Source organism: Ciconia boyciana, chromosome 2 (assembly GCF_034638445.1).
Source record: "Ciconia boyciana chromosome 2, ASM3463844v1, whole genome shotgun sequence".
Taxonomy (NCBI): Eukaryota; Metazoa; Chordata; class Aves; order Ciconiiformes; family Ciconiidae; genus Ciconia; species Ciconia boyciana.
In genome coordinates this window covers 165,467,413-165,479,570 of record NC_132935.1, presented here as the reverse complement: position 1 = coordinate 165,479,570, position 12,158 = coordinate 165,467,413, and the positions used below count along the sequence as shown (strand labels likewise).

Here is a 12,158-nt window from a genome sequence, read left to right as displayed (position 1 = left end):
GACCAAGAGACACGGAGTGCATTCTTCGCATAAACAACACACACCAATTCCTATAATAACCTAATCGGGATTAATCTTCAATTTACAGCTGAAAAATCCCTGAGGAACAGTGCAGACCAAAAAAACCCACCAAACCCTTATTACCCTCAGTCTTCCATTCATTAGAAACCATTTTCTAAAAGTTAAGTCCTGCTTAAAAAAAGAGGTTGGAGGGTGCTACATTATACCCAGACATTCTTTTGTCAGTGCTGTCCCTTTCATTTCACAGATCTCCTCTCTCCTCTCTCCCACCAAACAATCCCAGGATTTCTAAGGGACCATCATATTCCCTTTTAGTCCTTCATTTAGCTAAAAATTAAAAGGTTTTTGCAGATTTAATAGATGCTCCTGTCCTGATCCCTGTGTAGCGCTTCTATGAACCTGAAATATACTCAGAATTTTATTATACATAATCAACATTTTATACAAGGAAAAAAAAAACCACATATTCAAAGTTTTATGTAGTGTCCCAAGTCAAATGTCACCATTATACTGTGCAGTGACATTAATACTTCATGTCTCTCCTGATAAATCCTAAAGAATTGCTTGCCTTTATCCCATTTGTGTAACTTGAGTGATCAATAATTCCACCATAGTCTCAGCCTTGTCAATCACTTCTACTTACAGGAGCCCCACATTTAAAATCTTAAATATAAGCATGCTACTTACCCGAGCACAAGCAAAGGAAGTTTTTGCAAGTCTTCGGACATATGTCTGAGAAAAGCTGAAACATAATTCGACCAACTAGAAGATAAAAAAAAAGTTTCATAACTTTTTATAATGATATAAGAAAATATGCATATAAATAAATCAGCATGTTTTGAAAATATAATTTTCTGAGAAAAAGTTATTTTATCAAGCAGAATAAGAAAACATCTCAAATATGCACATATTAAAACAAGCAGCAGGAAAGAACAATACGATAATTGTAAAAAAAAAGAAGATTAAGTAATATAATTACATCTAATTTATTAAAAATCCTAATGATTCCATTCTGATTTGAACCTGGAAAGCCAAACTGATTTACTAAAATAGTTTGTCCTGTCAATTAATTTCAGTTTTGAAAAAGAAAAAGATTTTCCATAAATACAGGTCCTCAGAGAGCTGGCATCATTTCCCTACCCCCCCGCCCCAAGTACTATGTCTATACAAATAATTACATTGTAATAATTACACTTAATTTCATTTCTTAATTTTTACATGACATTAATAATTACATTTCCACAGTTTTCCCTGTGATCATTACCTAAAAAGTGCAACTGACTTAGTCCCATACTGTGTTAAGGATTTTAGACCCATTGGCACTCTTGGCCTAAAATCCTCTAGTTTAAAAAAAAAAATCAAAAATAGATGAACCAGATAGGAAGGATGAAAGGCGGGCAGAATACTAGCAATTTCAGGACTAAAGCTCCACTTGCCAGATACTGTGAACCAAACACTACTTTCTCTCTATGCAAAGTGAACAGAGTAATTCTCACTCTCTGTACAGCTACCCCCATGCTATTGGTGGCAGTTACGCTATGTACCTTGGAAAACTATTAAAATACTGCTGAAGAGTGGTTTTATATAAAGAAAAACTATTTTAGAACAGATTCACTTTTTCTACTTTATTTTTCCAAGATACTGGGACATATATTACTAAAGAGAAAACCAAAAAACTCCCAAATATATGAAATCTTTAAAAAATACATAATTAGCAAATAAAAAGTTGTTATCTATAGGTTGTGAAATAAGCCATACAAGCCACACTGCTGGCCAGCGTTACAAGGAGACGAGCAATTATCTGTCAATGAGCACTACCCTCTAGTGGTGTACACTGGTAAGACTTCAAAGAGAATTTTAAAAAGTAACTACTCCAGGAATTACTTCTCTTTTCCTTCTCTTAAAGATAAAAAATAATAATTGAAGTTCAAATGTATTTTATTCAATACTTCATCACCAATAAAAATTCTGAGAGGCTGCTAAGAAATTGTGTTCAATTTTAGGGCTTCATCCAAAAGTATACAATTGCCAGCAAGGTGAATTGTTGTTTCAAGAAGGGCAGAAATAAAAAAAATAACACAGAGACCACCTGTATTTTGTACTCTTAGATTAAAAATTCAAGATGCTTTCAGCTGTTGAAATGTCTGCATTTCATTAACTGCAGTAAGAATGTTCCCTGAGCATTCATCATGACAGCAGGAAAACCTAAAGAAAATGGGCAGGGACAGTCTCCAAAGAACAAAGAAATAGCAAATATTCCAAGACCCCACATTAAACAGCAATAGCTGTAACTACCACTATGAAAAGACAGCTATTTGGAAGTGAAGAAACCATTATAAGCTATGTGGATTGAAGATTCATACAAAGAACATAAAAGAGAAAAGAGTTACGTAGGAGAGTTATCAATTTTCATTGTAAGCACAGTAATTCAGGACAGCAGAAGTCCCATTCCAATGCTCGCAAAAGCGCTGAACTGCACAGTCACTAAGTGCTTTAGAAAGCCGCGTACAGATTTCCTCTTGCATTCGCCATGTGAAATAACACATGATACCTTTCAGAGAAAAAGTTGTCGCTATCTCCATTCCACTAAGAGTAGAGAAATACAGACCAGAAATACAGACTTGCTGATTTACCAAGCTTCCAGGTAACCAATAGGTGTTACTGCCTATGGGCTCCAGAAGGGACATTTGCCCTCAGGCATAAACTGCAGAAGCCTTCTCCTTGCAAGTCCCTGTCCCACATTCAAACCTCACCGTACCTGGCACCTTAAGCAGCACACACCACCACTTCTGTCTTCTGGTGGAAGAATGTCAACTTAAGTTCTTGAAGATGTTAAGGCAGAACATGGAAAAGGACATTCATAACTAAGGTATCATGATTTCAACAGTATCTTTGACTAGTGCTTTGTCAATAATAATGTCTGCTAGCTTCTCACGCCTTTCAACTCCTACAAACTGTTTGTAATGCACATATCCAACATCAACAGACTACAGATTCAGTTTAAAAGATGAGGACATCTCTCCTCCATATAACCTGTTATAACCAGCTATATAAAATGTTGCTGTGTGCTCGTAAGACACAAACCACATACTGTGTATCCATCTGGTGGGTTACTATCTGTATTTTACCTAAACTGCATGAATACCATTACCACGGAAAGGTTATATTTTCCACTGACAAACAGTCAATTAAGTATGCCAGAGAAAGATCAAACATTTTCACACCTTGATGAGACTAATATATACGAAATAACAGCTGTTAATAATAATAAAAAAAACCTGTAACAAGCATGCTTAGAACCTATGAATCTTTCTCTTACCTCTTCCCCTCAAAAAAGGAAACATCTCATTTTAAACTTGGAGCTGAGGTATATGCTGACACAACACAGAGAAAAAGCATTTGAGATGCTACTAATTTCCTCAGATTTAGCCACCTCTTCTCTGAAATGATCCACCTGCACTGTGTAGAGAAAATTTCCAATACTTTCTTCAGCTTCATTTCCCCGATACAAAGGGCAAGCTACCCGATTAAGGAACAAGCTTTCTGTGACTAACCATAAGACTTGAATAGTAAATTAAAACAAACAAAAATTGCTACAAAGAGTTATTCAAGTAGGTGAAGTCTGCTCACAAACCTACCCAGACTGCTCAGTCAGCTTCAGCCAAGAAAACAGCCTGCAGAGGTACCTTGCTTCTCAACCAAAGCAAAAAACACTGGGATTCTGTTTCTAATGATGAAACTCTCACCTAACCTGAGATGCAAATCTTAGTACCACAAGGAAGTTATACAAACTACCAAAATCTTTATTTTAATGCATCAGCAGGCAGGACATTTTTACAATTTTAATTTTAGTGTTCTTCTCAATAGAAGTCTGATTCTCACCAGGTCATAGCTCTGAAGCCATGTTCGTCCACACCACAGTGTAGGTTTTACAGTACATTACTTTTTGTGCTAGTCAACACCATAGAAGTTTATCCAACCATAACTTAACATTTGCCTATTATTTGTAGAACTACTTTGATAAAGTATTCTTATTTGTTAGCAGGCTTTTAAGTTATTTTTTAAAATATATTTTTTGATAGAAATTAGAGTAAGTGATTAAAGTGGTATTTAAGTTACTGGTAATTACATATAGTAAGTGATGCATATATAAAGTCTAAGATGTTTTGAAGTCTAATTTCATAAAGTGCTATCTGTAGCTAATGAGCTACACCAATTACAGAAACCAGAAGGCATAATGACCAGAAATAGAGTTCTGAAGTGGAATTATTTTCAAATTGAAAGATGAAAACTTTTTTTTCTTTTGTTTTGTTTTTGAGCCCCTGATGAATTTTTCAGCTGAGGAAGAACTAGTACTTGATTCAAATTAAGTGGTAAAAATTCAGGGTAGGAATATCCATGCTATATTGTAATAAGGGCTCCTGCTAGCGAAGTTTATTAAAATGATCACTGATTTCAAGTGTTTATCCAGTGATTTCCTCCAATTTAGCTGCTTAACTTTTTCGAAACAACCTCGGGAGCCAAACACATATTGCTTGAATATATTTTCCATGTAATACAAACTGTTTTGCTAGATTGTTACATTTAGGCCATAAAGGTGTAATTTCAGATAGACATTCCCCAAATAAACCTAGTTATTCAAAATTAAATATATTGGTTTTCTCTTTTCCCAATTTCTTAGAGCAAACCAAGTAAGAAGCCACTGCAGCACTTTTCCCAGTATATCAACAGGAATATCCTGCTCAAGGAGAAAGCAGCGATTACAACCGTTACGAGTGATCCCTCGCACATCCCTTACAGACCGAGATCAGGAAGCCTGCCAGAGGCCCAAAGGCTTAGACAGATTCGCATGCAAGTTTAAATAACAGTTCACTAAAATGACCATATTTTATTAATTTATTTATCCCTAAATTTGTGAATGCTAAGTCATATAAATTTAAAAAGACTGCTTTCAAGTAGAAATGTGGCTACAGTTTTCAGAAAAATAAAAGATTACTGTGGAAAAAGAACATATTTTATGAAGAACAACGGATTGAACGAAAGAACAACGGATGTCCAAGTTCCCCTGAGCAGGGATCTATAGTCTTGACACATTAACACTTCGTTAATGCTTCCTTACCCCACCTTACACTCTTTGCAAGGAAAGCCTCCACAAACTTCTTTTCCCAGCTCTCTACTAAGTCCAGCCCTCCACAAATACTCCCTGAAGCTCCCTCCATTCCAATCCTCTGTGGTCTCCACAAAAGCAAATGCATTTCACTACTGCACACAACAAAAATTTAGTCTTCAGTTTCACAGAGAAATGGAAGTGAGACTACACTTTGCTTTCTCCTAGCAGTTTGGTCTTCCATTTACTAACCCAATTTGTTCTGGACCTCAAGGTCAATCTCCAGGGTATTTAATTCTGCGCTGACAACAACAATTCTATAAAATGAGCATATTACAATTTTTTTCTTAAACCAGTTCCCCCTGAAGCTATCTATAGCTTATCTCCCTTGTGTGCCCTCTGATCGGGGCTCCCCATATAGCACACCCTCTTGGCTCCTGTTGTACAGCACTCAACTGGATTGCAAATCGGTTCATGGACAGAGTCAAAGTGCTGATCTATTTTCTGCCAATCTACAGCTTTTTGCGTTCAAAGGGCTAAAAGTTAATGGGAAGCCAGCAGAGAACAGTTTCTGTCTCCAGGAAGGCTAACAAAAACCCCATAAGGCATCCTGGTTCTACTAATGCAGGCACAGTACTACAATGACTTTTGCAGTGGAGCTTATTTCATAGAATCATTTAGGTTGGAAAAGACCTTTAAGATCATCAAGTCCAACCATTAACCTAACACTGCCAAGTCCACCACTACACCATGTCCCTGAGCACCATATCTACACATCTTTTAAATACCTCCAGGGATGGCGACTCAACCACTTCCCTGGGCAGCCTGTGCCAATGCTTAACAACCCTTTCAGTGAAGAAATTTTTCCAAATACCCAATTTAAACCTCTCCTGACACAACTTGAGGCCATTTCTTCTTGTCCTATGGCTTGTTACTTGGGAAAAGAGACCGACCCCCACCTTGCTACAACCTCCTTTCAGCTATTTGTAGAGAGTGATGAGGTCTCCCCTGAGCCTCCTTTTCTCCAGGCTAAACAACCCCAGTTCCCTCAGCCGCTCCTCATCAGCCTTGTGCTCCAGACCCTTCACCAGCTTCGTTGCCCTTCTCTGGACACACTCCAGCCCCTCAATGTCTCTCCTGTAGTGAGGGGCCCAAAACTGAACACAGTATTTGAGGTGTGGCCTCACCAGTGCTGAGTACAGGGGCACGATCACTGCCCTGCTCCTGCTGGCCACACTATTTCTGACACAAGCCAGGATGTTATTGGCCTTCTTGGCCACCTGGGCACACTGCTGGCTCATATTCAGGTGACTGTCAACCAGCACCCCCAGGTCCTTTTCTTCCAGGCAGCTTTCCAGCCACTCTTCCCCAAGCCTGTAGCCTTGCATGGGGTTGTTGTGACCCAAGTGCCGGACCCGGCACTGAGCCTTGTTGAATTTCATATAACTGGCCTCAGCCCATTGATCCAGCCTGTCCAGGTCCCTCTGCAGAGCCTTCCTCCCCTCAAGCAGAGCAACACTCCCACACAACTTGGTGTTGCCTGCAAACTTACTGAGAGTGCACTCGATCCCCTCGTCCAGATCATTGATAAAGATATTAAACAGGACTGGCCCCAGCACAGAGCCCTGGGGAACACTGCTTGTGACTGGCTGCCAACTGGATTTAATTCCATTCACCACCACTCTTTGGGCCCGGCCATCCAGCCAGTTTTTCACCCAGCGAAGCATATGCCCATCCAAGCCATGAGCAGCCAGTTTCTCCAGGAGAATGCTGTGGGAAACCGTGTCAAAGGCCTTACTAAAGTTTAGGTAGGCAACATCCACAGCCTTTCCCTCATCCACCAGGCAGGTCACCTTGTCACAGAAGATGATCAGGTTGGTCAAGCAGGACCTGCCTTTCCTAAACCCATGCTGTCTGGGCCTGATCACCTGGTTGTCCTGTACATGCTGTGTGATGGCACTCAAGGTGATCTGCTCCATAACTTTCCCCAGCACCGAGGTCAGACTGACAGGCCTGTAGTTCACCAGATCCTCCTTCCAGATCCTCCTCCTTGTAGATGGGCATCACACTTGCTAACCTCCAGTCAGCTGGGACCTCCCCAGTTAGCCAGGACTGCTGATAAATGATTGAAAGCAGCTTGGTGAGCACTTCCACCAGCTCCCTCAGTACTCTTGGGTGGATCCCACCCAGCCCCATAGACTTGTGTGTGTCTAAGTGGTGCAGCAGGTCGCTAACTATTTCCCCTTCAATTATGGGCACTTCATTCTACTCCCCGTCCCTGTCTTCCAGCTCAGGGGGCTGGGTACCCCGAGAACAACTGGTCTTACTATTAAAGACTGAGACAAAGAAGGCATTAAGTACCTCAGCCTTTGTCACTATGTTTCCCCCCACATCCAGTAAAGGACAGACATTCTCCTTAGCCCTCCTTTTGTTGCTAATGTATTTCTAGAAACATTTTTAATCATCTTTTACGGCAGTAGCCAGATTAAGTTGCAGTTGGGCTTTGGCCCTTCTAATGTTCTCCCTGCATAACCTCACAACATCTTTGTAGTCCTCCTGAGTTGCCTGCCCCTTCTTCCAAAGGCCATAAACTCTCCTTTTTTTCCTGAGTTCCAGCCAAAGCTCTCTGTTCAGCCAGGCTGGTCCTCTTCCCTGCTGGCTCATCTTTCGGCATATGGGGACGGCCTGCTCCTGCACCTTTAAGATTTCCTTCTTGAAGAATGTCCAGCCTTCCTGGACTCCTTTGCCCTTCAGGACTGCCTCCCAAGGGACTCTGTCAACCCGTCTCCTAAACAGGCCAAAGTCTGCCCTCTGGAAGTCCAAGACAGCAGTTCTGCTGACCCCCCTCCTTACTTCTCCAAGAATCAAAAACTATAATTTTGTGATTGCTATGCCCAAGATGACCTCCAACCATCACACTTCACATAAATTCATAGCAGCTGAAACCTCCAAATACACCAAACTTTAGGCAAAAGTGACTAGAAGAGGTCATGAAAGAACAGACTGACTGATAAGGGAAGGGACATACCTCAGGAAGAAAATAAACTGAAGTGCAACGAAAAAGTGAGCAAGGGCTCAAACAATAACAGAAGACAGGAGGAAAAAAGTAAAAAAAAAAAAGAGAAGAGAAGAAAGAAAATTCTTCTGTGAATAAGAATGAAACAAAACAAAAATGAGTAAATATAACATACTTTATAATGGATAAAGCGAGTTGGGGGGGTGGGAAGGGGAGATGTGTGAAAAAAATCTAGTCAGACATCTGTTCTAATTATCACGGTACCTGAAAGACTGAAGCTCCACACAGATTTTGCATCACAGAGTAAAGACAGAATTATTTAAATATGTATCTGCTGCTATCCCAAAGTTCTTGAAATACTGCAAGTAGTTTACTCCTACGTGCATGCTGTATGCATCCAAATCCATTGGTGGGGGGACCCAAAAGAAAAGAGAGGTGCTGTCTGTGCTAGTATAAAAATCAATGCTTATTCCTGATTTATTCTCCATTTGCTCTTTAAAAATTATGAACCACAATGTGCTTTCATTAAAAAAATGCTTAACAGGCACCTTATTAAAGGCAGCCTGAATTTAGACGTAAAAAACACTGAGACAAAGCCTACAAAGTTTGCCCCGCTGCAAGAGGCACATACAAGCAGGCATCAAGTTTTATTCCAAGATTCTGTAGCTAAAATTAAAATATGGACACAAAAGCTGTAATAAAGCTTCTGAAAGCACAACCAAAGTTACAGTAGTCACTCCTGTGTTTCCTAAGGGATCTAGTTAAAGAGCAAAACTAATTCAAACTCTGCAGTGCCCTCCCCTCTCACATATGCACACACACCCCACCTTTTGCCACTCCTTCTCGTCTAGTTTGTGCACTGCTCTCTTATTTTTAATTGCTACAGGTATCTTGACAAACATTGGGTAAGCAAAGTCTGTAAGGGGAAAGTTAAGAGTTGGCAGCTGCGTGGGGAAACTTTTTTGGACTCCAAGCAACCTACACTGTTAAAAATGACAGTGTTTCGTATTCTGCAGGCAAAGAGAGGTCTGCAGCACTGAGAGAGGCATGTCCTCTTATTCTCTGCATTTTGTGGAGAGATGGTAGTTCAGCTTTTCCATGTAGATAGGGCAAGGGCAATGTCTTATTTATTAGCTAGCAACAAAATGCAGGATTGTTCTTCTCCCCAGTTCCTTCTCCCTACATCTAATAAAAATGAACAAGCAGATCGGCTTATTGTATTAAAGTCAAAATGAGCAAAATGTTAATTTGGAAGTCTGCTGGCAGTTTAAAAGTTAAAATTAATACCTCACTAGTATCAGCAGGAGAGTACATCTCTCAGAGTTAGTGCTTCATGTCATCTGGAAGCACTGCTTTATCATTCACACGTGATTCAGCTTTTGAAGGTCATCTTACAGCTAAAAGAGCAATGTTTAAGCTTTTTAAATAAACCTTAAATCCCAAGACATAGTTGCATAGTGAATTAATAAACAGACACCAGCATAAAGCAGTATAACCAGACTACACACAAGTCCTGATACCAACATTTTAAAAATTGGCACGTTTTCCTGCAAAGATACAAATCATTAGTCAGGCGCAATAAAAAACAGCAGGGCTCTGAATTTGATATACAGCTGTGAGATTCCTGTTACTTTAAAGAGAAAATAAATACAGACAGCCACAGAGCCAAAGCCCCTGTGTCTACTCCAGGTAACGAAAGCTCTGCACCACCAAGAACACAAACGCTGCAATTCCTCTCCGACACCGCTATCAGTCATCAAACCCAAGTAGATACAAGGGAAAACAAGGTAATCCACTTTCACTCCTGATACACAGCACAAGGCTGAGGAGGGGACAAGGCAGGCAACAAGAGGTGTTATGAAATGGGAGCAGGACCGTGCGCATGAAGAAAGAGCAGAAGAAAACAGCGCAGGGAGAGATGAAGAGTAAAAACAAAAAACCCTAACAAAGATTAAAAGCAAGTGAGATGAAGAACAAATTGTCTTTGCTATAAATCAATCTCATCAAACTACCATTCCTAAATTGGAAACCTACCCAACCTAAAACATTTTTAGTAGTCTCATTCCATAGTAAAGCTGAATTTAAAGCAACAGAAAGCTGAATTTAAAGCAACAGAAAATGTTAAAGCTCCATTTACATTAACATTTTTCTCTTCAAAAAAAGTATTCAGAAAAGGCACTGTTAATAACTCAAATAGGAGTTGCAATAGTAACAGATTTATAGATACACCCTATCAGGTCACTGAAGTCAGAATTGAAGCTTTCTTTTCAAGTTTTGGTGAAAACTAAAAGCAAGCAAAATGGGTTACAGTTACATTTGAATGCAACTGAAATTTGAAAATGCAAAGATAGAAACTCTCATTTCAAAGGCTTTCAGAGAAACATTGAAGCAGAAAATGAAAGTGAAAGCATAATGAAGCCATTGCATTTATTCATTTTTCTGAGAGACAAATAGTAGCAATATAAAGCACTGAGTATCCGTGAGACAATGAATATGCATCGATTAATTCATGTTCAAAAAGGTGGGTAAGTAAATCTGTACGACCATTTTCACAGAGTGGGGAAAACAGAAGAGGGAATCAAGTAGCTATTCCAGGACTAAAACTCACAGTCTACGGGCGATTACACTTCCCATAGGGAAAATGTGAGTTAAGAGATGGAGTATTTTTTTATTGTTATTATTATTATTTTTAAACAGGCCACCTGGTCAATTCTTCATTTACATTCAGGAGACTCAATCTGAGCAGGGGGAGGAAAGGTTGAGATCAGATGATCTCCTCAGGTCCCTTTCCAATTTTAATTACTGTATGATTAAAAATACTTCTAGGAGTACCTCTTCAGTTTCCTCACAACTTGCCCCAATTTTCCATAGTTTATACAACTGTATAACACATAACCAGAGAGCACTTACAACGCACAATGCTTTTTATCTTCAGAATAGTGTGTGTTAGCCTTACCGAACCTATGCATGCAAATAAAAATCAATTTCAAAGGAGAATAAAAAGCATCCAGCACCCCAGCAAACACCAGAAGTTACTAAAAACTAACTCAGAAATAACCCATCAATGGCCAAACTCATCGCTAACGCCTTGAGTCAATCAGTAAGGCAAAAATGTGGTAAAAACCAACCCCAAACACAACACTTGAGACGAACGCTTGTGTCAGAGACGCAAGCCTTACCTGGTTCCCGGTTGATTTCTATCTCGAAGAAGCACTGGGGCCGGTCCTGCACCCCCATGGCCGCGGGCAGCCCCTCCGCCACCTGGACACAAAGAAGAGGCGCCCTGGGGAGCAGCCGCGCACCGCCGGATCCCGCCCCTCGGCCCCCCCGGCCGGGCTCCTCACGCCCGCTCTCCCTCCCTTCCTGCCTCCCTTCCTCCCTCCCCACCGAGGGGTAAAATGACACCGCCGCAGCGCTGCCAGAAACTCAAGGCGACACCTTCCCGCCCTCCGCCCCGGCCCCAACCCCCGGCGGAGGGGGCCGCGGGTGCGTGAGGGCCGGCGGCGGGGCTGCGGGAGGAGGCCGGCGGGGGAAATTCACCCTGAGGAGAATTTGTTCCTCTCACAAACAGCCGATGCGGGGAGGAGGAAGGGGGATGGGGGGGGGGGGTGAGCCCCGTCAGCGCTGCCCGCCCTGCCCATCCCCTTACCCCGGGCCGCGGCCTTACCTGGCAGCTCCGGCGCTTTGTTCCCGCGCCGCGCCGCGCCGCGCCGCTCCCCCTCAGCCCCCCCTACCCCCACCCCCCCGCCAGGCGGCGCCGCCGGCCCCGAGCGCCATTAACCGACGGCCTCAATGGCCCGCCCCGCCCCGGCGCGGCGCGGCGCGGCCCCGCCCCCGCGCCGGGCCCCGCCCCGCCTCCCCCGCCGCGCCCCGCCCCTCCCCGCCCCGCTCTCCCCTCGCTCGCCCGCCCGCGCTGTGAGGGGACGCGGAGGGGGAGCGGCGGGAGCGGGTTCCTCGCCCGAGGGCCGGGAGGTCCGCTCCCTGCTGAGCGCGGCGGCAGGAACCTCCCCCCTC

The 12,158-nt window shown here is 42.3% G+C and overlaps 1 protein-coding gene across 7 annotated transcripts in view; it reads right to left on the bottom strand.

Annotated features, from left to right (window-relative positions):
• The window catches only part of NKTR (natural killer cell triggering receptor), a 45,028-nt gene extending 33,175 nt beyond the window's left edge, over positions 1-11,853 (bottom strand). For 6 of the 7 annotated variants that reach the window (XM_072854838.1, XM_072854833.1, XM_072854837.1 and 3 more), the window contains exons 1-3: positions 11,812-11,853; positions 11,324-11,405; positions 709-783 (exon numbers count right to left, since the gene is read on the bottom strand). In XM_072854838.1, coding sequence (XP_072710939.1) covers positions 709-783; positions 11,324-11,381 — 133 coding nt within the window. In that variant the 5' untranslated portion in view covers positions 11,382-11,405; positions 11,812-11,853. Of the gene's footprint in view, positions 1-708; positions 784-11,323; positions 11,471-11,811 lie in introns of those variants that run through there. The other variant, XM_072854835.1, reaches the window with a different exon arrangement.
• Between the last annotated feature and the right edge of the window lie 305 nt (positions 11,854-12,158).